Source organism: Nannobrachium achirus, assembly GCF_963921795.1.
Source record: "Nannobrachium achirus genome assembly, chromosome: 16".
NCBI classification, from domain to species: domain Eukaryota; kingdom Metazoa; phylum Chordata; class Actinopteri; order Myctophiformes; family Myctophidae; genus Nannobrachium; species Nannobrachium achirus.
In genome coordinates this window covers 57796294-57823447 of record NC_137823.1, presented here as the reverse complement: position 1 = coordinate 57823447, position 27154 = coordinate 57796294, and the positions used below count along the sequence as shown (strand labels likewise).

Below are 27154 nucleotides of genomic sequence, written 5' to 3'. Positions count from 1 at the left end.
TCCTCCAGAGCTGAGTTGAATCCAGGTCAACCCAGGAGCCTTTCTTTCAGAGCCGGCACCAAAAAGTTATATACGTTTCTTTTTATTTAAGCCTTTTATGTGAAAGAACAGTGTGCGAGAGGTTTAGATTCGACGGAGGGTTAGAGTCAGAAGAAGAAAGAAAGAAAGTCGGCACTGTGCGAAAACGCCTGATGGGGTTTCTGCAGCGTGACGACACTCCGTCACACACGCAGGGGCGTCACACCAAATTCTGGGCCTGGGTACAAGGATTCACTGCGGGCCCCCCATGGATGTTAACTATTGAAAAATTGCAGATCTACAAGCTCACAGCGTGGCACCGAGTGCCGCGCTGCGAGCTTGTAGATCTGCTAATTTTGAAAAATCGTGAAAATGTGTGCCAAGAAACCTATGTTTCCATGTCAGTGATGCTCAAACTTTTTCACGTGAAGGACCCCCCCCCCATCTCAAAATATTTAGTTCCAGGGACCCCCCAGAAGCAAAATTTGAGTTACACAAATGTTCACTTAAAAAATACATATATTCAAAGATTTGCGCACATTTTCACGACTTTTAAAAAATAGCAGATCTACAAGCTCGCAGCGCGGCACTCGGTGCCGCGCTGTGAGCTTGTATATCTGCTATTTTTCAATAGCTAAAGTTACTAGGGCCCCTCCACCTTGGGCCCTGGTAACTCAGTCCCACTTTCCTACCCCTTGTGACGCCCCTGCACACACGGCGGTATATCCTTTCAAATATTCCTGATCTGAGAGTGAAAATCCCGCCGTACCAAACACGCTGGGTTGAGTTCACCTTACCTAACCCTGTGTGTTTGTTCCCCCCTCTGTTCCTTAACCCTGCAAGGCCCAGCGTTGCTTTTTGGCAACATTTTTTAAATCATTTAAAAAAATGTTATAATTAGTTTTCCTGTTCTTTTTTCACATTAACATCACCATTAAATCATATTGTTTAGTATTACAATTCCATTGGCCACGATATTTGCATATAAATACCCCCCACAGAGGCTGACATTCACACCTCCCAGAGAAGTTGAAATTCCAGCATCTGGACGAACAACATCTCACTTTTTAACTGAAGCTATTCCTCACTAAAATAAAGTAGAATGCCTGTAATATTTTTTTTCGTGATCATTAGAATGTCTAGAACACGTGCATATGTTAATATTGTGAAAAATATCCCCAAAATGCAAATTAGAGCATGATTTATGATTTATGATTTATGGCTATAAAACCTTACAAAAACATTATTAATTGTTTTAATTACCTTTTCCTGTGATTAGGACTCCTGCAACACCATTTGGCTAGTAGAAATTAATTCGGGTCTTGCAGGGCTAAACATAAAAAAGATAACCCACGTTAGGGGGCATGTGGGGGGGAGCTTATAATAATGTTGGATTTTACACTTCTCTTTGAAATGGCTAAACCTAATAATCGTAGAACCTTTTCATCGTCCCTCACATGTAAAAGGACAGAGAGAGAGAGACAGAGGTAGGTAGACACAGGGGCGTCACAAGGGGAGGGGGGAAAGTGGGACTGAGTTACTAGGGCCCAAGCAAGGTGGAGGGGCCCTAATTATTTAGCTGTTGAAAAATAGCAGATATAGTACAAGCTCACAGCACTGCGAGATTGTAGATCTGCTACTTTTGAAAAGTCGTGAAAATGTATGAAAATCATTGAATATATGTATTTTTTTTTTAAGCGAACATTTGTAACTAAAATTTTGCTTCTGGGGTGGTCCCTGGAACTAAATGTTTTGAGGGTGTCCGTGGCCAAATACATGTCAATTTGGGGGGTCCTTCACATGAAAAGGTTTGAGCACCACTGACATAGAAACATAGGTTTTAAAACTTTTGAAATAATCAGACGCACTCGGTGTGAGCTTGTATATCTGCTATTTTTCATTAGTTAAGGCACAAAATATGAGTGAATCCTTGTACCCAGGGCCCAGAATTTGGTGTGACACCCCTGGATAGGATAGACACATACACAAAGAGAGAGAGAGACAGAGAGAGACACACACAGAGAGAGAGAGAGAGAGAGAGAGAGAGAGAGAGAGAGAGAGAGAGAGACAGAGACAGAGACGGAGAGAGAGACAAAGACAAAGAGAGAGAGACAGACAGAGAGACAGAGAGAGAGAGTCAGAGATAGACAGAGAGAGGTAGAGACAAAGAGAGAGAGACAGAGAGAGAGAGACAGAGACAGAGAGAGAGACGCATAGAGATGGATTCCGATACAGTGTTTCTGCAGATCTGATTGGCTTAGAGACCTCCAGCTGGCTGCCTCTATCGGCATGCCTCGCTTCCATGGCGACTTAACCATGCGTGAATGCACAAATGTACCGCGTGTGCGTGTGTGCGTGCGTGTGCGCGTGCGTGTGCGTGTGCGTGTGTGTGTGTGTGTGTGTGTGTGTGTGTGGCGAGGGAACAGGGCTTCCAGATGTTAAGTTCATTCTCTCTCTCTCCATCTATTTTAATCCACACACTCCCTCTCTCGTAGCCTCATAAAGGAGGACCATCTGTGCACGCACGCACGCACGCACGCACGCACGCACGCATGCATGCACAGGGGTGTCGCACCAAATTCTGGGCCCTGGGTACAAGGATTCACTCAAATTTTCTGCTTTAGCTATTGAAAAATAGCAGATCTACAAGATTGCAGCCGAGTGCCGCGCTGCAAGCTTGTAGATCTGCTATTTTTGAAAAATCGTTAAAAAAACCTATGTTTTTATGTCAATGGTGCTCAAACCTTTTCATGTGAAGGACCCCCAAAATGCTATGTATTTGGCCACGGACCCCCATCTCAAAATATTTAGTTCCAGGGACCCCCCAGAAGCAAAATTTGAGTCACAAATGTTCGCTCGAAAAATACATATGGTGGCGCACTGTGAGCTTGTATATCTGCTACTCACTCAGTCACTCACTCACTCACTCACTCACTCACTCACTCACTCACTCACTCACTCACACACACACACACACACACACACACACATACTAACAGTCAAATAACACACAGCACATAAACGCTAATAAGCTTCAGCTCAGCCAGGTGGCCTGGTGGCCCCAATTGGGTCTTCATCCACCTCTGGCTCTGTGGGTTGATTGGAGTGAACGCAGGTGCTATGAAATTAGTCAAGGTTGAACACTGGTGTGTGTGTGCGTGCAAACTACAAGTACTACATAGCTTCTGGTTTGTATGGTGCAAAACAGAATTGTATTTTGGCGCTGGCCCAATTAATATTCTGCTTGAAAAAAACACTTTATTCAAATGAAGCCGAGCCTCACCATCCCCTCTGAAATCAGGGCTAATTTATGGTGATTAATGATGGTCAAGATATATCTCATATTGCGGCTGAACAATAGATGTGTTTGTGTGTGCGTGTGTCCTATTCATTTGTGGCATTTTGTAATGAGATTCATTAACTCTTTCCCCTCTGTCTCTCTGTCTCTCTGTCTCTCTCTCTCTCTCTCTCTCTCTCTCTCTCTCTCTCTCTCGCAGCCAAACATGATGTGAACGGCCACAGCACTGTTCCACCGTTCCCAGAGGGGACCGAGATGGCCATATTTGGTGAGTCGCTGCTTGTGGTCGACATGCACACATTACATATAGGGTAGAATAGAGAGGTGGAGAGAGAGAGAGAGAGCGCTCATTTGCAAGAAACAGGCTGATTTGGCACCAAATGTACCTATGCACGTTATCTCATTTAAATGTGTGCAAAGTATACACCAATCAAGTATATAAGATTTCAAATTAAATGCTCGGACAGGATTCGATATGGCTTGACAGACGGATTGACGATCTTGACTTGGCTGCATGCACGCCGTGTCAAAAATGGCAGTGTGTGACGGTGGCATGCAACTACGTACTAGTAAGACGCCTCAGGGTGACATGCAACCTCGCCCTAAAGGGTGAGTTCGCGCCAATTATTTGTCATCTGGCCAGTGATGTATATCGGACCAGTTACCCATATATGGAGACCCCTGGTACCCATATATGGAGATCCATGTACTGTACTGTATATGGAGATATGCTGTGAGAGCCCTGACATCTGACATCATACCCTTTTTATGCCCATACATGGAGATCCCTGTCTGTAGAACCAGCCACACAGATATGGGCAGTCTTGGCCATCTGTCCTGGCCATATATGGATTCTGTTAGTGTTGTATGTGGCCGATGTGGCCTCCATATATGGGCATTCCCATAGGAAGTCCTGTTAGATTTTGGCTTAATATTGATGGAGAAAAAAGGAGAGGAGTTAACTCCATATATGGGCATAAAAGGGATTCTGTTAGTGTGCCATCACAGTGAAGCCAGAGCAAACCTATTCTGTTAAAAGTTGTTCCCCTGACATCACAGCTGTGATGTCTGACATCACAGCTGTGATGTCACAGTGATGTGTCAGGGGAACCACAGTGTCAGGTGTGACCTACAGAGATACACGGATAGCCGGATACGTGGACAAGATGTGCCGGTTTTCATAGTTAACCGCGACCTATGGTCGCAATAAATCAGGCATAACCGCTTGTGGTCATACACATAGAGCTGACATGCCCCACTCCTATCATCATTTCTTCCTGCTAGTGTGTGAGAGAGAGAGAGAGACAGGCTTTAGGAATGCCGCTGAGGATGTCAGGATGAGAGAGAGAAGAGCAGCCAGTGATTAAATTACCTTTAACTCAATCACCCTGCACACCCTGGCCCCATAAAGCATTACCAACCAATACACAGTCCAGGAGAAAACACATCAGGTGCTCTCAGACACCATGCAGAGCTCTGGGAAGAACCCGCTCTTAATGTTCTGCTTAAATGCTTAGAACCATTAGCCTATATTTCCTTGACCGGCGGGGTCCCCCAGGGCTCTATACTTTGTCCTCTCCTGTTTTTTCTCCTCTCCACCAAATCTATTTATGACATGACCATAATTAGTTAGGGTTCATGCAATCTGGCTAACCATCGTCAAATAAAAGGGAACGCCCTCTCTGTTTAGTTCTGACTTGTGCAGCACCAGAGTCTGTCTTGAGAGATTAGGGTTCATGTGATTAAGTGGACCATAATAATGATTACCTGAGATGAATAACAGTCTAAGTCCATATATATATATATATATATATATATATATATATATATATATATATATATATATATATATATTATTTTTTTAATATACTATAGATATTTTTTGATTTACCAGACTGTAAACTAGTCGTTTTTAATCTGTTAAATTGTTAATGCACTCGACTCCCCCCTCATTTTGTTCAATTGTCTGTTTTAATGTTATCTGCTCCCTTTGTCTGCTGAATATTGCTTGTACAGACTTATACTGTTGTTCCACAAACTGTTGGAGATATACTGTTTTTTCACTTTCCACAAGTATTATGTATTATAATTCCTAATATATATGAGTTAAGTAAAAAAAATCTAATTCAACAAAATGAGGGGGGAGTGCATTAAGAATTTTACAGATTAAAAACTTCTAGTTTGTGGTTTACAGTCTGGTAAATCAAAAAAATATCTATATTCAAAATTTTTAAATATGGACTTTTCGTCTCAGGTGCTCAAAATGTTAAATTAAACTTTAGCTGTATTGATAAAACAAGGACACAGTCATATTTGGTCCTAGTGGAACAGAACTTCCTTACAGTCATAATATCCAATTTGGAGCTGCTTATTGTTTGCCATTTTTGGGCATTCAAAAATACAAATACATCATCATATATCATGTCCGAGGTCGTCACAACGGCCTGGATTAATGAAAAGAGACTTTCACCATCAGCCACTGGCTCTGTAATGGCCCTGTGGAGCTACAGATGACCCACATCCACAAGAGGAGGAACTTCAAAGGCTGCGTCTGAAAGCTCTGAAAGCTCACATCCCTTTGTAGCTGTTTTCACTTTCCATGCTGGACTCAGTCTCTGCATTGGCTATTTCACACTACTGTAAAATAAATAACTTGTTTACGCTGATGTATAGACTGCCGTTTACACGCACGCACGCACGCACGCACACACACACACACACACGCGCGCACGCACAGAACACACCATTTGAGTATTTACCATCATCCACAATCCTCAAAAGTAGTGAGGCCAGCACAAGTACAGTATAGATGGTTTGTATAACGCTAAAGAAATGTCAGTTCACAAATAACTAATTATACAAATCAAGTAGTATTTGATCTAATCTAGATTAAATTCCCTGAGGAACGTACTGTAGGGCCATCCATGAAACTCTTCCATCCTCTCCGGTCCTCTGATCGAATCCAATCCTGACCCAATTCTTGTCCCCCAAACCACTGGTTGAGAATTGTCACTTTAAGATATGACTATAGAGAAGCTTTTATAGGGACCTACCAGTGTTTTACGTTGCATTTATATGCTGTCTGTATTTATTATCGCTGTCTGTCTCTAATATATTCCACTGTTGTTTTACCGTCCAGGGACTATTAGGTGGTGCTAAATATTTAGTGTTAGTTATACGATGGCTGATGTATTATTCTGTCCCAGTGTATGGTCCTGTACATTGGATGGTTGAGGGCCTTCAGTGCAGCTTTTATTAGGCTGTAAAGTCAAAGCAGGAAGAGACAGGAGAGACATTTGAGGTTGGGGTTTACTGTGGTGGGAGAGAGAGGCACAGGGACGTGCTGGTCATTGGGAAAAAGTGGGACAACTCCGAACGGCCGGTTCATTCCCGGCCGGTCCAGGTCGGCCATCAGGAAAAAATTAAAATTAAATGTCGGCCTTCGTTCCATTTTGGGGGGCTGGGCGGCCACAAAGTAAATCGTCACTGTCGGGCAGAAACCTTGTATCTCCAAGTTTCAAATGTATACATTTTGCTTCATCATACAAGGCCGTCGCACAAAAATAGTGAAAACAGCAGATCTACAAGCACACAACGCCTCGCGGTGCGAGGCGTTGTGTGCTTGTAGATCGTCTGTTTTCACTAGTTTAAATCATTTTTAAAATGATAAACGGTTTTGGACATACAAGGTTTCCACCCGACAACAACGAAATATAACTCATGTAATTGGCCCACTGCTTGTCACTTGTCATGATCTGAAATGGCAAATCTTTGAGTAGCAGCAGCGCTATAGAGAGAGATCTCTCTCTATAGCGCGCAATTGAGGGCCTCTACAACTCTTTTTTCCCGGGGCTGAATCAGGGGCCCAGCACGTCCCTGGAGAGGCAGTTCATTTGGGCGCGCACGCACGCACGCATGCACGCACGCACACACACACGCACACGTACAACAAATATATTTTAGTCAGGAACATTGACGTTGAAAGATTTAACCATTTATTGCATAATTGGAATACAGTTAATCTTGGCGTTTTAAAGGGCTCCGCGTTCGGAGATGTTCCCTGAATTTTGTTCAAGCTTTTCTGAGCATGCTAAGCAAAATCAGGGAACGCTAAGCAAACCCCCCCCCATAGGGATACAATAGCAGAACAATAGCAATACATGACATGAAATGTAGACAAGTCACAGTATTTGAGCTTCACAATGCATGACATGAACTTAATCAGACAATCACAAGTATTTTGAGCTTAGCCAGACTGATCGTTCAAGGTGGAGGCTGGGGTGGAGGAGGGCAGCAGCTAGCAGCGAATGATTCTGAGGCTTCAGAACCAAGCATAGGTAGAGAAAGTGAGCCGTATTTAAAGGAGCCTTCTTACTGATTGAGAGCTTTGATTGGAGTAAGACAGGTGTGACGTAATGACCAGCTGATATGAGAGTGAGGAATGAGAACAGAGCTGACTTAGCCTGCGTTGCTCATACTAATTCCTCACTGCGTGTCGGATATTAGTCTGGACTCGGGAGCAGAATTTTCATTTCCAAGGGGTGGTTTAAAAAAATGTTAAAGCTATACTGTGTAAGATGCTCAACTAGTGGTCAGTAGCCCTATAGCAAACCGCGGTCGCGTTCGCGTCTTTCGCCCGTCTTTCGTACCTTCACACCCCCGCGTCTGCCTCCACAACGCCGAGAGCTATCTTTAGAGGGGTCCCTGGTTCCTGTGCGTTCAGGCATTCCGGAGAAACGGACTACTTCACCCTGCCTGGTAGGCCGAGATTACCCTTTTGAGTAAAGAGACACACGGGCGACTACAAATATGGCGACCCCACTTCAAGATGCGCTGTGATTGGCCGGTAGTGTACCATGTGTGCATGATCGGCGATGTGATTGGGCAACGTATACACAACGTATACAGATGATGCAGATTACGTCATTTTGGAGCGCGAAATCCGGTCCACGGCCAGGATCATAGAAAACATATAAAGAGAAGGCTTCAGAAGCTGAAAATAACGGAATGGGTGTTCTAAAACTTTAGCGATTTAACAGTTAGGACAATTTTAAGATTTGTTTTATAACAAAAGTTACATGGTACAACTTTAAGTTGACTTGCTCTTAATTGCTCCCTCTGAACTTCAAAGGGCTTGTGAGCTGCTGTAATTGATTGAGCCATACAAGTGTCAATAGCTCGTTAGTCACTGAAAGCATCAAAGACTACTATCTGTTTGATGTCTGTAATAAGAGTGGAGGGGGGGAATGTGTTTGAATACACACAGACTCGCCTGATTGGCTGAATGGTTTTGAACCAGGCCACCACCCACCACTTGCCCCAAGCCTACAGCCCTGATTGGCTCGCCCTTTCTGAGGGCTGGTGGAAAAAGCTTATTAATGTGAAGGGCGTGTTGTGTTGTGTTGTGCAGTCTGGTTTATTACCAGGCTAGAGCTGACTGACATCTGAATACAGCTGAGCGGCGACTCCCATGTCCTGCATAAACTAACGCTGACGCTTCATATATTCATGGGTTGCATTTGTAGTCCTACACCAACCATGTTGAGGAACAACACAGGTGTTCTGATTGGCATAGAACATTAGTTCCATGCCAATCAAACACATTGAAACACCTTTGTTGGTCCTCAACATGGCCGTTTAGGACTACAAATGCAACCCATGATGAATACACTATAGAATACAAACGTGTCTAATTGTTTTGCCTCTCACAGGGATGGGTTGTTTCTGGGGAGCAGAAAGGAAGTTCTGGAGGCAGAAGGGAGTTTACTCCACCCAAGTGGGCTACGCTGGAGGATACACACCAAACCCCTCCTACGAGGAGGTCTGCACAGGTAGCGCTCTCTCTCTCTCTCTGCGTCTCTGTTTGTCTCTCTCTCTCTCTCTCTCTCTCTCTCTCTCTCTCTCTCTCTCTCTCTCTCTACTTATACTGTACGTACTTGAAACAGTCTTTTTTCACTCTTTTTTTTTCACTCTCTATCAAATGGCTTATTGGATATTTTGGCTTATTGATATTTTGATTATGGTGATAATATCGTAAGTCGTAATTTCTTTTGTCACAATAATTGTGATATGAAATGTTCATATCGTCGCATCCCTAGGTCCAACCCCCCCCCCCCCCCCCCCCCCCCCCCCCCCCCCCCCCCCCCCGGTCTCTACATGTGGACCAGAAGTGACACAAAAGCCCCTTTTCGACTGCAGCTTTAGCACCACACCACACCACACCACACCACACCACACCACATAAAAATATCTACATTTCCATTACACAAAAGTACCCCTATCGGTAAGAAACAAATTGACCGCTTTTAACTGTGATTATAATACAATATAAATTTGTATTACAACTATCCTAAATTATAATACACTATAATGGATTATAACTGTGATTATAACACACTATAAAGTATTAATGTATTACTATGATAGTTATAATACACTATAATAGATTATAATAGTGGTTATAACACAATAAAATCTATTATCATGTATTACAACTATATCCTGGTGGTCTAAATGAAAAGTCAGTGAGTGATCAGTCATTATGAAGTGTTTGGCCCTGCTTGGCCTAGATCAGACCTACTCTAGATTGGATACTTTTTAGTACCATGTTTAGTACCCGCTTTCACACCACTCTACCCAGGTCCCTTGTAGTGGAAAACCTGACACAAGTGGGTGGTGTGGTGTGGTGTGGAGTGGTGTGGTGTTGGGCCTGTGGGAAAGGGGCTATATAGTAGGCTACATGCCGTCCTCACACATTTAGAATAGAACAACCTCCACCCTGGATGCATCCACGCGGACATGCATTCAAGACATTGTGTAGGGAGCATAGAGAGTGAATAGATTCCCCCGGGTCCTATTATATACTGGGGCATGGAGGAGGAGGTTCCACTGAGGCCTGACCGCTTAGAGCCAGGGATGGGCAACTTTGATGATGGCGAGGGCCACTATGTTTCCAACTTCACTCCAGAGGGCCACAATGCATATTGCTACATCCTACTTTGTCAATCTAGTATCTCATCTGCGATACATTTTGAGCTTGTAGATCTGCTATTTTTGCTTCTTTAGCTTGTAGATCGGCTATTTTTGCTTCTTTTGAATTGGAATCCCTGAATTATTTTTTGTTATTTTTGAATTGGAATCCTGAAATGTAACAAATTGAATAAATAAACACATTAATTATATACTCATGTAAACTTTATGAACTTAAATACAAATAAATATATTGGACATGAAAAAATACACATTTTAATACTAGTAATTAAGCTACTAATATAGACTGAAGGAATTAAAGCAGGTCATGTTTGAATGGTAACAGCTGAAATCAATAATATATCGGTATTCCAGTATTAACCAGCGGGCCTCATTAAATGAAGGTGGGGGGCCGCATGTGGCCCCCGGGGCCGCCAGTTGCCGCACCAAATTCTGGCCCTAGGTCCTTTAACTGTTGAAGAATAGCAGATATATAAGCTCACTGCGCGGCACCGAGTGCCGCGCTTCGAGCTTGTAGATCTGCTATTTTTTTTAAATCGTGAACATTTTGTGCAAGTCTTTGAATATTTAAAATTCTTCTAATGTTTTTTGAAAAGCCTATGTTTCTACGTCAGTGGTGCTCAAACCTTTTCATGTCATATGTATTTGGCCGCTGCCCCCCATCTCAAAAAATATTTAGTTCCAGGGACCCCCCAGAAGCAAAATTTGAGTTACAAATGTTCGATTAAAAAATACATCTATTCAAAGATTTGCACACATTTTCACAATTTTTCAAAAATAGCAGATCTACAAACTCGCAGCTGTGCCGTGATGTTAGCTTGTAGCTATTTTTCAATAGCTAAAGTATAACATATTTAAGGTCCCTCCACCACAGTGTTAATTCTGCATTACCTAAGATGCCCCCGCTCTCTCTCTCTATCTCCCCCTCTCTCTCTCTCTATCTCTCTTTCTTTCTTTCTCTCTTTCTCTCTCTCCCTCTTCCCCCCCCCCCCCCTCTCTCTCTATCTCTCTCTTATATTATTAGAGGAGGAATGCCCATAGATGTGTGACACCTAGGCTAAAAATGTTTGTATACATTTTATAAATTGTATTAATTTTATTAATTCAATACTTCTGCACTGGTTTCATTTTCAAGATCGAAAAAACTTGCTGCCTGACCAGGACATCAATATGATGCATGTTTGTCGGCGCCACACAACCAAGTATAAATCAGGCTTAAAGGATATTCCACTTTCAACAGGAGCAGTGGAAGGGCCTCTCTCCACATACACACCCATTGTAACTTCAAACTCCATTTTAACCATGATAGATTAATTTAAAACACCCATTATTTTTTCATTTATTTTTAATAATTATTTGGGGAAAATGGAAAAAAATGAAATACAAAACAATAATTATTAAAAATAAATGAAAAAAGTTATCGAAAAAACACGGCCTGCTCACATATTAAGAGGGTAGTATGAGTCGCCAGAAAAGATAATGGGTGTTTTTGAGCGGTGGTCACACCGTCTCCTATACGTGGCCGTCGTGTGTGTGGGTATGTATGCGTCCGTCCCGGCCGTCCGGCCGTGTATGTAGCCTGGCAGTACCTTTTCTGACCACACATGTTAAGGGAGGGGCGCTGTTGTTCTCACACACACACACACACACACACACACACACACACACACACGGGGGGGGGGGGGGGGGAGAGGGGAGGGGGGGGGGGGGGGGTGGTTGGGGTAAACCACCGCTCAGTTCACACGGGTGTGATTTTTAATGAATCTATCATGGTTAAAATGAAGTTTGAAGTTACAATGGGTGTGTGTGGGGAGAGGCCCTGGGCCTGGAGGGCCTGGTAACATTTACATCAAATATCTAAATATTCAATCAAGCTAATTAAAAACTGTTCAGGGTACTCATAAAAGCCTGATTAGATGGTAAAATTACCAAAAGTTTTTTGAAAGTGAAATATCCCTTTAAGTCTTTGTGGAATAGAAGTGCACTCTGTGAGAAATCAAACCAGCAGCGTACAAATTTCCCTTGATGAAAAAGTTGAGACATGAGAGTGTTTGTTACCACGGGAACAGAAGTCTGTACACAGATCAAAGACTCTCTAGCCTGCTGGGGGGGGGGGGGGGGTTAAGGCCAGGGACGTGCTGGGCCCCTGATTCAACCCGGGAAAAAGAGTTGGAAAGGCCCTCATTGCGTGCTATAGAGAGAGATCTCTCTATACATAGCACTGCTGCTACTCAAAGATTTGCCATTTCAGATCATGACAAGTGACAAGCCAGTGGGCCAATTTCATGAATTAGCCCTATATTTCGGTGTTGTTGGGTGGAAACCTTGTATGTCCAAAACCGTTGTTTTGTATTTATCATTTAAAAAATGATTTAAACTAGTGAAAACAGCCGATCTACAAGCACACAACGCCTCGCGGTGCGAGGCGTTGTGTGCTTGTAGATCTGCTGTTTCACTACTTTTGTGCAAACAGTTTAATTTCTACTTTTGTGCAAACATTTTATCCTAATGGTCCAGCCTGGACCAGCCGAGAATGAAACTGGCCGTTCGGGAGTTGTCCCGCTTTTCCCAATGGCCAGCACATCCCTGGTTAAGGCGCTGGTAGATGGCACACGTTATTTTCTTCCTCTTTTTATTTTCAATATTTTACTGAACAATATAACTGCAGTCCTACTCAAAAATCATTTCACCCACTCCTTTATACAGTGGTTGTGTGGAGCACTGTTGCTTTTGCTTTCATCTGTACACACACACACACACACACACACACACACACACACACACACACACACACACACACACACACACACACACACACACACACACACAGGCGAGCATAGGCACGCGCACGCACACACACGTGTATTCACTAACTCCTGTCCTGTGTGTACAGGTAGAACGGGCCATTCTGAGGTGGTGAGAGTTGTGTACCATCCAGACCAGGTCAACTTAACCAAGCTGCTCAAAGTCTTCTGGGAGAGCCACAACCCAACCCAAGGTACTGTGTCTTACACACGTATGCACACACACACACACACACACACACACACACACACACACACACACACGCACTCACGGACACACGCACGCACGCACGCACGCACGCACGCACGCACGCACACGCACGCACGCACGCACGCACGCACGCACGCACGCACGCACGCACGCACGCACGCACGCACGCACGCACGCACACGCACGCACACACGCACACAGTGTGTACTTTCTTGATATTGTGTTTCTTCTTGTTGTGAAGTGTACAGAGACACCCCCGGGTTGGTGCTGCGTTGTAAACAAATAAAACTGAACTCTAACTGCTACTCCTATAGCCTTATTATTTTAGCATCCAAAGCTGATTCGGCATGTTTTTGCAATTCTCAGTCACAAACAAACATTATTCAAAGAAGTCTGGTTAGCTAAAGAATTCCAAACTTCTATATTGCTTCTAGAGTGATTTCTAGAGACATTCTAGAGAAATCAGAGGTTCCCTGCTTTGAGACCAACAGTGTTGTGGGGCTGATTCAAAGTAAAGGTTTCAGGCTGGAACCAGTTGGAAATGCGTGAATCGCTTTAAGATGTTAGTGGAAATGAGTTCAGTGAAATAAGCGTGTCACAGCTCATCCGCACTGCACGCGATGCGATGCGAGCGATGAAATCTCAATAAAATACATGTGTTTCAATGAGGAAGTCCTGATCTACCACGAGCGACAAAGCGGCACGAGGTAAATGGCCATGTCTCTCCCCCCCCCCCCCCCCCCCAAACACTTTTTTAAATTATTTATGTATTTGATTGGTTCAGGCTATGTCGCAACGCAATGGCCGACACGCCATATGCGGACAGTATTTCGCAGGACATCGTGTCGCGTCGCTCGCTTGCGTGCAGTGCGGATGAGGTGCAGTGTTGCCAGATGGGAAATGTTGAATTATCGTACCGGAGGCTCAGAATTATCGTATTTGACATGAAACTATCGTACACAGCCAAAAAAGAGAAATCACTCGCGTAAAAACGTAATTTCACCAAAAAATGCGTCTTTAGTGTAAGAAACGACCTTGTTTGAGACTCCTGCGTGACAAAAACGGATCAGATATGCTGCGTGGAGGCAGGCAACTTCCTGGAGCTTACACAAATATAAGCCTGAAACTGGTCTGGAAAGATGAAGTACAGATCTAGGGTCTGATTGACTGATTTCCTGGCTTATTTTGAGAAGCCAAACCAGATCCCAAATCAGCAGCCAGGGAAAATAGTGAATTCACGCTCTTTTTGGTGATATGCCGAAATTATCGTACATTTGGGCATTTTTGGAATTATTGATCGCACATCGTACAGAGGGTCAAATTATCGTACAAATACGATAATTATGAGGTGTCAGTGGAGTGATTGCACCATACTGGAGGGGGTGGAAATAGGGAGATAAAGACAGAGAAATGAATGTATCTCCATCACCTCACCTATACTGTATAATATACTGTATACCTGCTGCACAGTATGTTGACCTCTGCACCTTTGAGCTGAGAGTGAAACAACATCTGGCTGCTGGTGCATCTGAGATGTTGTTTATTGCAGTGGAACGAACTCCTCTCCCCCACACATCAGCATACATGCATATATTAATGCATGGTTTGCATACGGTACATCTGTGGACGCCATTAACAGCACTCCCACAGCAGCCACTTACACAAAGAACATTCATATTCATGTCCTCTGCTGTCTCAACGTTATACTAAAGTTAATAAAATACACACATCACATCAAGTTGAGTTGAGGTGCTGGATTAGAAAAGGATTATCTACCCAGAGCACTAACAAAGACAAGCAACACGGAAAGACTAGAGACTTAAGCCATTTACCATGAGAGGGAGTGGGTTGTTGGCTGATTTACCACTGTTTCAGGGTTGCCAAACAACCCTGAAACAGTGGTAAATCAGATTCTACAACTTCTACCATATAAATGAAAGAAAACACAGTTGTAACTTGCAAAGGTTATATTTAGTTACATCAACTGCAACACAACAGTGGGCGGCGGGGTCCATGAGCCAACTCAAGGTTGTTGACTGATTTACAACTGTTTTAAACCAATCAGAATCCAGTATCTGAACATGTGACCACAAAAAGTGGTAGAATAAAGAATATATTCGGTTTGGAAATCTTAAAGGTGATACACCATGAAATTTCACTTTTCCTATTTTAAAACCTTTTTTTGGGGTCCCACTAGCACCTTCTATCCTCACAAAGTCCCATTTCTGACGGATGTGTCTTTCTCTGGTTTTGAGAAGGCGAAGGTTAAAAGTATCCCACGGGTTCTTAAAACAGGCTGTTCAGATTTGCTGCCGATTGTGACGTCATCTGCCGATTGTGACGTCATCACAAAAAAAAAATCAAAAAAACTTTTTTTTTTTTCAAAAAAAGTTTTTTTTCAAAAAACATTTTTTTTTCAAAAGGATTTTGGGGGGGGGTGGCGCAGTTCAGGCCAAAGGTGGTACTGCAGCTGAAATGCTCTGAGAGCCATTCAAAAATGAGAGAGGCTCTCTATTCAGGAGTGGTAATTTAGCCTCAAACCTTTTGAAAAACGTTTTTGGGACATAAACAATACAAACGATAGGCAGGCTGAGAGGAAGACGGCGTAGGGGGATAGGAAGGCTGGGGGGGACAGACAGTAGGGAAGATGAGAGGGAGAGAGCAGCATAATGGGAGACAGGGGCGTCACAAGGGAGGGGGGGGGAGTGGGACTGAGTTACTAGGGCACAAGGTGGGGGCCCCTTAATTATTTGATATACTTTAGCTATTGAAAAATAGCAGATATACAAGCTCGCAGCGCGGCACTCAGTGTAGATCTGCTATTTTTGAAAAGTCGTGAAAATGTGTGCAAATCTTTGAATATATGTATTTTTTAAGCGAACATTTGTAACTAAAATTTTGCTTCTGGGGGGGGTCCCTGAAACTAAATATTTTGAGATGGGGGTCCGTGGCCAAATACATATCATTTTGGGGGTCCTTGACATGAAAAAGTTTGAGCACCACTGGCATAGAAACGTAGGTTTTTCCAAAAAAAAAAACCTTAGAAGGATTTGAAATATTCAAAGACTATAGGCACAAATTTTCACGACTTTTCAAAAATAGCAGATCTACAAGCTTGCAGCGCGGCACTCGGTGCCGCGCTGTGAGCTGCGAAAAATATATCTGCTGTTTTTCAATAGTTAAAGCACACAATTTGAGTGAATCCTTGCACCCAGGCAGGGCCCAGAGTTTGGAGCGACACGTACCCCTGGTGGGAGACAGACAGACAGACAGACAGACAGACAGACAGACAGACAGACAGGTGCGGCCATAGCTGAATGGTTAGGGAGCCTGCCTGGGGAACCAGTTCCCCTGGTTGTCCCTGGTTCGATTCCCGGCCAGGATAGCAATGTCGATGTGTGTCCCTGAGCAAGACTCTTAACTCCTAATTGCTCACGCGCTCCTTGTGGGCTGCGAAGCAGCTGGGTTGGGCTGCTAATACTGAATTTCCCTCGCGGGAGGAGTAGGTAACTATTACAGACAGACAGTAGGAAAGCTGAGAGGGAGGATCTCAGCCACTACGTCACTGACAGGAAAAGGCAGCAGAAGATAAGGAGAGGTGGAGGCACCGGATCACGTTTCTGTCTGGACCTTCTTCTTCTTCCTCTGACCTTCTCTGTCCTCTCTGTCACCACGGAGGCTCACAGCTGTACTGAGACCTGCTCAGGCAACAGAGAACATTTAATGGCTCATGACAATCAAAACAAGACTGCACCTCTAACGAGGAGCAAACTTGCGCCTTTTATCAAGGTAGTCTCCAGGTATATTATCCTCTCCAGGTATATATGGATATATATACCCGGAGAGATAGTCTCCAGATATATATCCTCTCCAGGTATATATGGATATACAGTATATACCTGGAGAGGTAGTCTCCAGGTATAAATGGATATATATACCCGAAGAGATAGTCTATCCTCTCCAGGTATATATGGATATATATACCCGAAGAGATAGGCTCCAGGTATATATCCTCTCCAGGTATATATGGATATACTGTATATACCCGAAGAGATAGTCTCCAGGTATATATCCTCTCCAGGTATATATGGATATATATACTCGAAGAGATAGTCTCTAGGTATATATCCTCTCCAGGTATATACATATATACCCGGAGACTACCTCTCCGGGTATATATCCTCTCCGGTTTATATATTATATATATATTATATATATAATAATATATATATTATATATTATATATATTATATATACATATCTATTATATTTAAGTATTATATATAGTATACTTCAGTGTTCCAATGTGTGCCACAGACAAAAACCTTCAACTGAACGCAGTACTTGCGCCTCATATTTCTTATGGGCGCAAGTAACAAGAGATTGTCACATTCCGTTGCTCTGTTCACTGGCATGCTATAGTGCAGGGGTTTTCAACGTTTTCAGGCCAAGGACCCCCTTAGTGGAGAGAGAGATGAAGCAGGGACCCCCATAAACCCCCATGTATTTTGGATTCATGTCAATTTGTGTTTTCAGATATTTCACCACTTGAGCTGTCATTACCTAATAAACCTAGACCTTTTATCCTGTACTTAGTCTGCTCTTTTTCCACTTTATACCAAACCTCTTTGCCAAAAATAGCCAATCTACAAGCTCACAACGCCTCGTGCTGCGAGGCGTTGTGAGCTTGTAGATCTGCTATTTTTGGCTACAGTTCTCAGAATATGGACACTATAGGGTTCAAGTTGTTAATATAAAAATGATTGGGGTCCCGGACACCCTGTTGAAGACCCCTGCACTAATATCATGTAACTGTTTTCTTATTCACTGTTCATAAAAAAAAAAAAGCTGTGCTATGTTATTTTTTTTCTTCTGTTTTAATTACATAATCGTTCTCCATCTGTCAAAAGCCCCAGCAGATGGGAGTTGATGCAATGTTTTCCTGCCTAGCTGGCTAAGCTAAGATCTCACAAACCTTTCAATCTCTCACGCACGCACACACGCGCACGCACACACACGTACACACACACACACACACACACACACACACACACACATACACACACACACACACACACACACACACACACACACACACAGGGACGTGCTGGCCATTGGGAAAAGCAGGACAACTCCCGAACGGCCGGTTCATTCCCGGCCGGTCCAGGCCGGCCATTAGGAAAAAACAATATGTCTGCCTTCGATCCATTTTGGGGGCTGGGCGGCCAACAAAGTAAATTGTCACTGTCGGGCAGAAACCTCATATCTCCAAGTTTCAAATTTGTACATTTTTTCGCAAAGCAAAGCCCTTCAACATACAAGGCCGTCACACAAAAGTAGTGAAAACAGCAGATCTACAAGCTTGTAGATCGGCTGTTTTCACTAGTTTAAATCATCTTTAAAATGATAAATACAAAACAAACGGTTTTGGACATACAAGGTTTCCACCCGACAACGACGAAATATAACTCATGTAATTGGCCCACTGGCTTGTCACTTTGTCACAAATCTTTGAGCAGCGCTATAGAGAGAGATCTCTCTATAGCGCGCAATGAGGGCCTCTCCAACTCGTTTTCCCGGGCTGAATCAGAGGCCCAGCATGTCCCTGCACACACACACACACAGAGATCTTAGACACCGCAATATAATTACCAGATTTCACTCAGACCTGTTTCTATACCTCAATCAAGATGAACCAGACTGTGATTATAATTATAGCTGTGTGTGTGTGTGTGTGTGTGTGTGTGTGTGTGTGTGTGTGTGTGTGTGTGTGTGTGTGTGTGTGTGTGTGTGTGTGTGTGTGTGTGTGTGTGTGTGTGTGTGTGTGTGTGTGTGTGTGTGTGTGTGTGCGTGCGTGCGTGCGTGCGTGCGTGCGTGCGTGCGTGCGTGCGTGCGTGCGTGCGTGCGTGCGTGCGTGCGTGCGTGCGTGCGTGCGTGCGTGCGTGCGTGCTGTGCATGTCTGATTTTTGTACGTGTGACAGCAGGCACGTGCACACATAGACATCAAAGGGGGCTTGAGCCCCTGCCCTTTTATCTGTCTGTAAAAAGTGCCCTCTCCAGACCATGAATGCAGTTTTTACTATGGTGAAATAAATGCAAATGTGCTCTTTTTCCATGCCATACCTGAAGGCAGCGTTCAAGAGAATTGCCTTGTCCAAACTCTTTTGGCCTCGTTTTTTGAAAAACCCATGTTTCTATGTCTGTGGTTCTCAAACCAGTGAAAAATAGCAGATATACAAGCTCACAGCGCGGCACCGAGTGCCACGCTGCGAGCTTGTAGATCTGCTATTTTTGAAAAATCGTGCAAATTAGAATTTTGAACCTGATTCTATAAGTGTCTTTTGAATCTGTAATGAGCTCCGAGTTACTGAATACCCCTTCACCTCTTAGGATAATCCCCGACGCCGTCCGGAACCCTCCTTGGGTCCTAAGCCCAAGAAGTTACCAGATCTTTTTTAACAAAACACTATCACTAACACTACACTATACCTTTAAGTTAACACAAACAGGTGTTATAACCTTTCTCATTTGCATAAACCTACTATTACACATATACATATTTACATATTTACATTACATATACTTATTTAACACTAACATAAATACACTTCTCTGAATAAAAGCTGAGCTATCAATGAGACCCTCTTTAACTGGTGAATATTATTACTTTCTACAGCGACTTTATTTTATAGACCAAGAATATTGCACCTTTCTTGAGAAATGTAGACCATAGGTCTGAATGGAGAATGCAAAACCACAAAGACAATGAAAAGTGTGAAACTGTTAAACCTTGTAGCTCTCACCAAGGGCTGTTTTATGGAGAGAAGCAGCTCGACTTATTAGTACAAAGAGCCCACTGCGGACAAACTGTCCGTCCGGTTAGGGTGAAGGGATTTGTACTTTATTGTCTGCCGAGCATACCCACTGACACCTGCCCGCGCAGTGTCAGTCTCTGAGAAGGTGAAAAGACTTTTAAATTAAGAAAATATACTTGTTGATTCTTACCAAAAGTCTAACTCAGCTCCACAGCCAGAAGTTACTTCGAGTGCCCTGAGGTACTAACACCTCTTTCCCATGGAAGCGGAACTTCCCCGAAGGGAAGTTAAAAAGTCAAAACCTTAAAAGCTGTAAACTCTAGAGAATGACTTCAGACAAACACCAGATGAAAGTGAATAATAAAACTTTAGTGAATGAAAACAGTTACAAATTAAAAATCACCAATACAGCAATTGGTAATGAAAAATAATAAAGAGAAGTACTATATGAGTACTTAACTAAAACAGAGTCAAAACTCTCTAAGTAGATAGACAGGAACTAGTGGTGCAAAAATTGCACTAAGTACAAAAAGGTCCATCCCCGACCCCTAACGGGCCGGGGATAGCTGCAACAACTCAACACACTCTCTAAAAAACACTGACTAAACAGGAGACACGAAGCAGTCTCCTTTATACAGAACTCCGTCGCGTCACGGTGACGTGATTTACACACACAGAACTTTTTAGCACACACACGTTGTCACGCGCCTGTGCACGTACATGCCCTAACACGCACATCTTTGCAAAATCAGACAGTCAAGGTCAGGCTAGGACTCCCCTATTCATGCGAGATTGGGGAGTGTCCACTCTCGTTTTAGAAGTCTCTGGGAAACACGCTCTCCCCCAGGATGTCGTATCTCATGTTGACGGATAAAAGATAACGGCTCGTTAGCACGGCCAGCTGCGCTGAGGATGTCCAAACAAGTTCAAGGCCATCTTGGTGCTGGATGCACGAACACAGAGCAGCCCCGTCAGCAGCCCGTCCTTCTCTCTCCATTCAGTACACACAGTGCATAGGGCCTCAAAGGACAGGGTGCCACATTCTTGGGGTCACAGGCGGGACCCCTAACAGAATCCTTCTAAGATTTTTTGAAAAACCTATTTTTCTGTGTCAGCAATCTGGCCAGCCATCGTCAAAGAAAAGGTTCTTTTCACTTAACTGGAGCTCAGTTAGTCTCTTCTTGAGACACTACTATGTCAGTGGTTCTCAAACTTTTTCATGTCAAGGACCCCCAAAATGATATGTATTTGGCCACGGACCCCCATCTCAAAATATTTAGTACAGGCTGTAGATTATTTATTGTATTTTTTGGAGGATAATAAAAACTGGGATGCTGAGAAATTAATGAGATTTGTGAAATTTCTGAAATTCCTACCTATTGACATTAAAGGTGTATTCAGTGAAAATGAAAGTGGCCCGGGGTCATCTTGTGCCTCACTGGCCTTACAGCGTGGAAATGATACATTTTTTACACCATAATGTTCTCGTTTTGATCATTAGACCCAATCACTGAATATCGGTAGGCCTACGTCTCCAGCTTCAGGATATGTTTGATACTGATTTACTACGAGACTGTGGCATTTTATGAGTTCAGTAGTTTACAATCTAGGCATTTAGCAGACGTTCTTAATTCAGAGCGACTGTGGTTCTCACAACTTTTATTTTGACCATCATAACTAAACATCATAACATAACTACGGCCATACTCTACCCTGATTGGTCGAGGACTGGCTGGCCACCTCTGAAAACCAAATCTAGCTATGCTTGCAACACGGGCCATGGTGGAAGTCCTTATATGGTCAGCACACATTCTAGTGAGGAGAATGAATGGAAAATGTACCAATTATATTTTTATTTGAATGAAATACAATCACTGAATATACCTTTAAGTGACTCTCCTGTCCTGTGTTGTGTCCTGGGGTCTCAGGAATGCGTCAAGGCAACGATGTTGGGACCCCCTACCGATCAGTCATCTACACCTACTCCAAGGACCACCTGGAACAGGCCCTGGCGTCCAGAGACGAATACCAGAAGGTATGGAAATAAACACCTCCCTGTCTGGCACGTGCACACATAGACATCAAAGGGGGCTTGAGCCCCTGCCCTTTTACCCGTCTGTAAAAAGTGCCCTCTCCAGACCATAAATGCAGTTTTTACTATGGTGAAAGAAATGCAAATGTCCCTCTTTCCATGCCATACCTGAAGGCAGCATTCAAGAGAATTGCCTTGTCCAAACTCTCCTGAACATGAATGCAGCATCTTATGTTGAAAGAATTGCCCTCTCTGTGTAGAAGTCCATGCCGTTACGCCACATCTCCAGTATTGACTTGATTATGCTTAGTTCTAAGTGGTATCAAATATTGAAAATAGCCGACCTCCAAGTTCACAACGTGTCGCGCTGCGACGCGTTGTGATCTTGGAGGTCTGCTATTTTCAATATTTTCACCAAAGGCCCTTTTAGAAATGTCAGCCCCTGCCTCTCTAACATTCTCTGCACGTCCCTGCCTCCCTGTCCTCTGGGGCTGTGTAGTGGCGATGCACAGAAAATGTAATTAAAGCAACTGTATAAGAATCTTTCACAGACAGAATGCTGGTATGTTGGGTGAATGAATTCCTCCTATTAAAGGTCCCACTGAGTGCATTCCCACTAACTAAGAGCACTGGAACCACTTGCATTTCACCCATCGGACTGAACAATGTCTACAGCAGCAGAAGATAATAATGTTTGTGGTAAAAATCCAAACAAATGGTTTAAATCTATTTACCTCGGTGGATCACTTTCCCCCTCCTTCTCTCTATACAGTATCACTTGCAGTAGTTTCCATCCTCCATTCTCCTTATATCTCAGTCTGTCTCTTAATTCCCATTGTTAAGCCATGGCCTATATAGCGCATAGAAGTGGTGGCCATTTTGTAGTTCCACAAATAGAAAGCCCATTCATTTTTTCCCCATTGACATTTCCGAAAACATTTAATTAACACATGGGCTGCTCAGGTTTATAACATTTCTAGCTGTTGCTGCTGCCGCCGTTCACTCACGCTTTATTTTGAAGAGCCTCGGAAGCTTCGTGCGTGTGCACGTGGATGTCCACTGACGATTGAGGAAGATAATCCCTTTGTTTACAAAAGCTCGCGAAACTAAAATCCAAACGGGAGCCGACCATCGCGTTATAGTGTCGCCGTGAAAACAAACAGATCTCTGCTTCCCTGGCGTTCTTTTCACCTCATTCAGAGATAAAGCCCTTTTTATGTTTCAGAGTAGAATGGTAATCAATGTAACCAGCCTCTGCCATTTTCTCCCTCACTCTCTCTCTCTCTCTCTCTCTGCTACGGGGTGACATATGGACTCGGGTCATTCAGAGTGCAGGCAGCAGCACGTACAGTTAATCCTTCGTTGTCTCGTTCAGGGACGAGTTTGGCGTGGTGACACCTAGTGGCCATAACTCGTTACTGAACGAGTTTGGCCTCCCAAGTGTTAAAGGGGAACTAGGCAAGCACACTCCCCCTGAGGTCACTTACTAACACTTGACCCTCTTATGGCCTAATCAATTACCTCAGTGCACAACCCCTTTGAAGTTCAAAGGGAGCAATTAAGAGCTCTTATTCAATATAGCATATAATATAATTAAAGTATTTTATATATTTTTCACAGAATCAAATGTTTCGCGTGGGGCGGCATAGCTCAGGGGTAGAGAAACCGTTATTAGAGCACGAAGGGTTCCCGAAAGGTTCCCAGTTCGAATCCGGGCTCATCCTGAGTTAATGTCGAGGGTCCTTGGGCAAGACTCTGAACCCCACATTGCTTCCGGTGACCTGTTTGGTGCCTTGCATGGTTTCCTCCGCCACCGGTGTATGAATGTGTGCGTGAATGGGTGAATGTAATGCACGATCTCTGTAAAGTGCTTTGGATCAAAAGCGCTATATAAATGCACCATTTACCATTTATTCGTGGTCATGAATCACCAGGCCTCTGGATGGCTTGGTTCCAGGCTTAAAATAATGAATTTCGTAAATCTCAATGGGAAAAATGAATGGATGCATTCGATTTGTGGGAACAAAAAATGTCCGCCACTGCTGTGCTCTGTACAGTACCTACTATCCGTCCGTCCGTCCGTCCGTCCGTCCGTCCGTCCGTCTGTCTGTCCCTCTATCCGTCCATCCATCACATGTACACGCCAGCATTCCCACATTCAGATACTGTACATGAAGGACTACAATTACTGTACAAACACAGACAGACGCACGCACGTGCGCACACACGCACACACACACGCATGCCCGCATGCACATACTCCCTCTCTCTGTTTCTCTCTTCCCGTTCTGTGTGTAACTCAGTGGTACTGGGTGGGTATATCCTATCCTATCCTGGCACAAACCAGAGTGCTTCTCCATTTCATGTGTAGTTGAATGCTGTTGGTGTTCAGTGCTATTGTTAGCAGTGTATCCATGCAGGCACTGCACAGACAGACACTCTACCATTCTGTGCTGCTCTCTCTATCTCTGTCTGTCTGTGTGTCTCTCTCTCTCTCTCTCTCTTTCACACGTACACACACACACACACACACACACACACACACACACACACACACACACACACACACACACACACACACACACTGAACAAAGCGTGCAACATGTTCACACACTCCCCCTACTGGCTTCACTCAGTGCTTTGTCCTTGCCTTTTCTCCTCATAAGCCATTCTCTCTCCCTCCCTCCCTCCCTCCCTCCCTCTCTCTCTCTCTCCCTCTCGCTCTCTCTCTCTTTTAACAGGGATGGTAGCTGCTCGACTTGAGAGTTGAGCATGCATAATCGTCGTTGTCGAGCGGAAACCTCGTATATCCATGTTTCAAATGTGTACGTTCTTTCGTAAACTACAGCCCTGCTTCATCATACAAGGCAGTCGCACAAAAGTAGTGAAAACAGCAGATCTACAAGCATACAACGCCTCGTGGTGCAATAATCTGCAAGGGTTCAACGACATCTGGGCTGTTGGGGGGGTGTTGTGCCAATCACAGGGAGGGGGAGAGCTGGTTCTTGGTTTTTAATAGAAGATAAAATGTGAATTTTGAGAACATTGGCTTTGATTTGTATTGGCTTAGTTGAGATATTTTGTATTTTGCGGTGATTTGAGCTGAATTGAGGTTTTTTCTCTCTCTCTCTCTCTCTCTCTCTCTCTCTCTCTCTCTCTCTCTCTCTCTCTCTCTCTCTCTCCTGCTGAGACATCTGCTCAGCACTGCAAAATCAGCAGCCGGCCCTGTTGCCGTGGAAACAAGGAGGAGGAGAAGGGGGGGGGGGGGGGGGGGGGGGTGAGAGAGATAGTGCTCTCTTTCCTCTCCAGTCCTCTAGCTCTCTCTCTCTCTCTCTCTCTCTCTCTCTCTCTCTCTCTCTCTCTCTCTCATGCGGTGACTTTCACGTGAGTCTCATACTTTGGTAAACTACTGCCTCCTGCACTCCAGCTCAGACCTCCCCCAGACGCTGCGAGCGCAGAATGTGAACACAGCGACGTAATGGTCAGTAGACGAGGGATGGACGTTGAAACATGAGGATGATGATGATGATAATCAGGGACGTGCTGGGCCCCTGATTCAGCCTGGGAAAAAGAGTTGTAGAGGCCCTCATTGCGCGCTATAGAGAGAGATCTCTCTCTATAGCGCTGCTGCTACTCAAAGATTTGCCATTTCATATCATGACAAGTGACAAACTAGTGGGCCAATGGATGACTACCGGCTCCGCCCCCTCCAAAAGCTGCCTCCGCCACTATCACAGCGCGCCGCTATTGGCTTCATTCACTTCAATGGGAAATACGGCGGATTGTACACACATTTTACACATTAAATACTAATTCAGTGTTGGACCCAGAGCTTCGAAATCTCTTCCTGGTCCGTCGGCAGGGCAAGGCATGCGTTGGAGGAAGGTGTAGTAGCCTACACGGCTAATGGAACAAAATTATGGAACAAAACCGCAGAGGAATATTTGGGGAAAAAAAGAATGAGGAAGCCCCTGTCTGTTGGACCACAGATCGCCGTTTTTTTATATAAAAAAGCCGATTTAAATATGAATACACTGTGTTGGCTAAAAGGCCATTGACCCATGACTACAACACCTTATTTGTTATGTAAAATAGCTACTGATAAAGTAGCCTAATGATGAATGATAATGAACAACGCGAAGTGTATTTCTGACATGCAGCAGGATGGGTGCACTGTGCAGGTGCGTCACAAGAGGGGGGAGAGGGACTGAGTTACTAGGCCCATGGTGGAAGGGCCTTAATTATTTTATACTTTAGCTATTGAAAAATAGCAGATATATAAACTCGAGAGTGCCGCGCTGCGAGCTTGTATATCTGCTATTTTTGAAATCCCCAGATGAAGAACATTCATGTGGGCCCGCAGTGAATCCTTGTACCCAGGGCCCAGAATTTGGTGCGACGACACCCTTGCTCGTTTAGTGACTCGCGCGGCTAAAACTTTTTGGAATCGAGACGTTTTAACGCCAGAGATATCAAATGTTCTAGATTTATAAGCAATCGGCATGATAAGAAACATGTAGGCCTAGCCTACATTTGAAGCAGTTTATTCTGGTTGTTGTGAAATAAGAGAAATAGACAGAATAGGATAATGCCTTGTCTGCCTACCTCATTCGTCGCTATAGGCTGTTTAAACACCATCATCACAGATCAAATAAATACATTAACACGCCGTTTAGGCGTCAAATTCACTGGTAGGTATATTTATTATATTTATTTGTTGTCTTTCTTACCTTATGTACACAACTGTCCAGTCCAGTGATAAGTTGCTTTATATCAGATGAAGTAGCCTATTCCTTGGTGCTTCTTCATATAAACACATACAATGTTTGTGTTGGTATAAATGAGTAGCCTACACATTTTCTCAGTTCATACGACAACTCTATTCCGCCCAGGTCAATAACACTAATCATTATAATGGCATGAATCGATCTAAACAAATAGTCTGTGCTGATAATGATGATGGTAGTATGCTTATGGCTTATGTTA

At 43.8% G+C, this 27154-nt stretch overlaps 1 protein-coding gene across 1 annotated transcript in view; it reads left to right on the top strand.

Annotated features, from left to right (window-relative positions):
- Positions 1-25682, top strand: part of msraa (methionine sulfoxide reductase Aa) — a gene marked incomplete at its 3' end in the record, with an annotated part of 88794 nt that extends 63112 nt beyond the window's left edge. The window contains exons 2-7 of the mRNA XM_080745055.1: positions 3516-3584; positions 9028-9147; positions 13200-13304; positions 22065-22171; positions 25371-25445; positions 25596-25682. Of these exons, the coding sequence (XP_080601181.1) occupies positions 3516-3584; positions 9028-9147; positions 13200-13304; positions 22065-22171; positions 25371-25445; positions 25596-25682 (563 nt within the window). The remainder of the gene's footprint in view (positions 1-3515; positions 3585-9027; positions 9148-13199; positions 13305-22064; positions 22172-25370; positions 25446-25595) is intronic.
- Positions 25683-27154: the final 1472 nt, after the last annotated feature.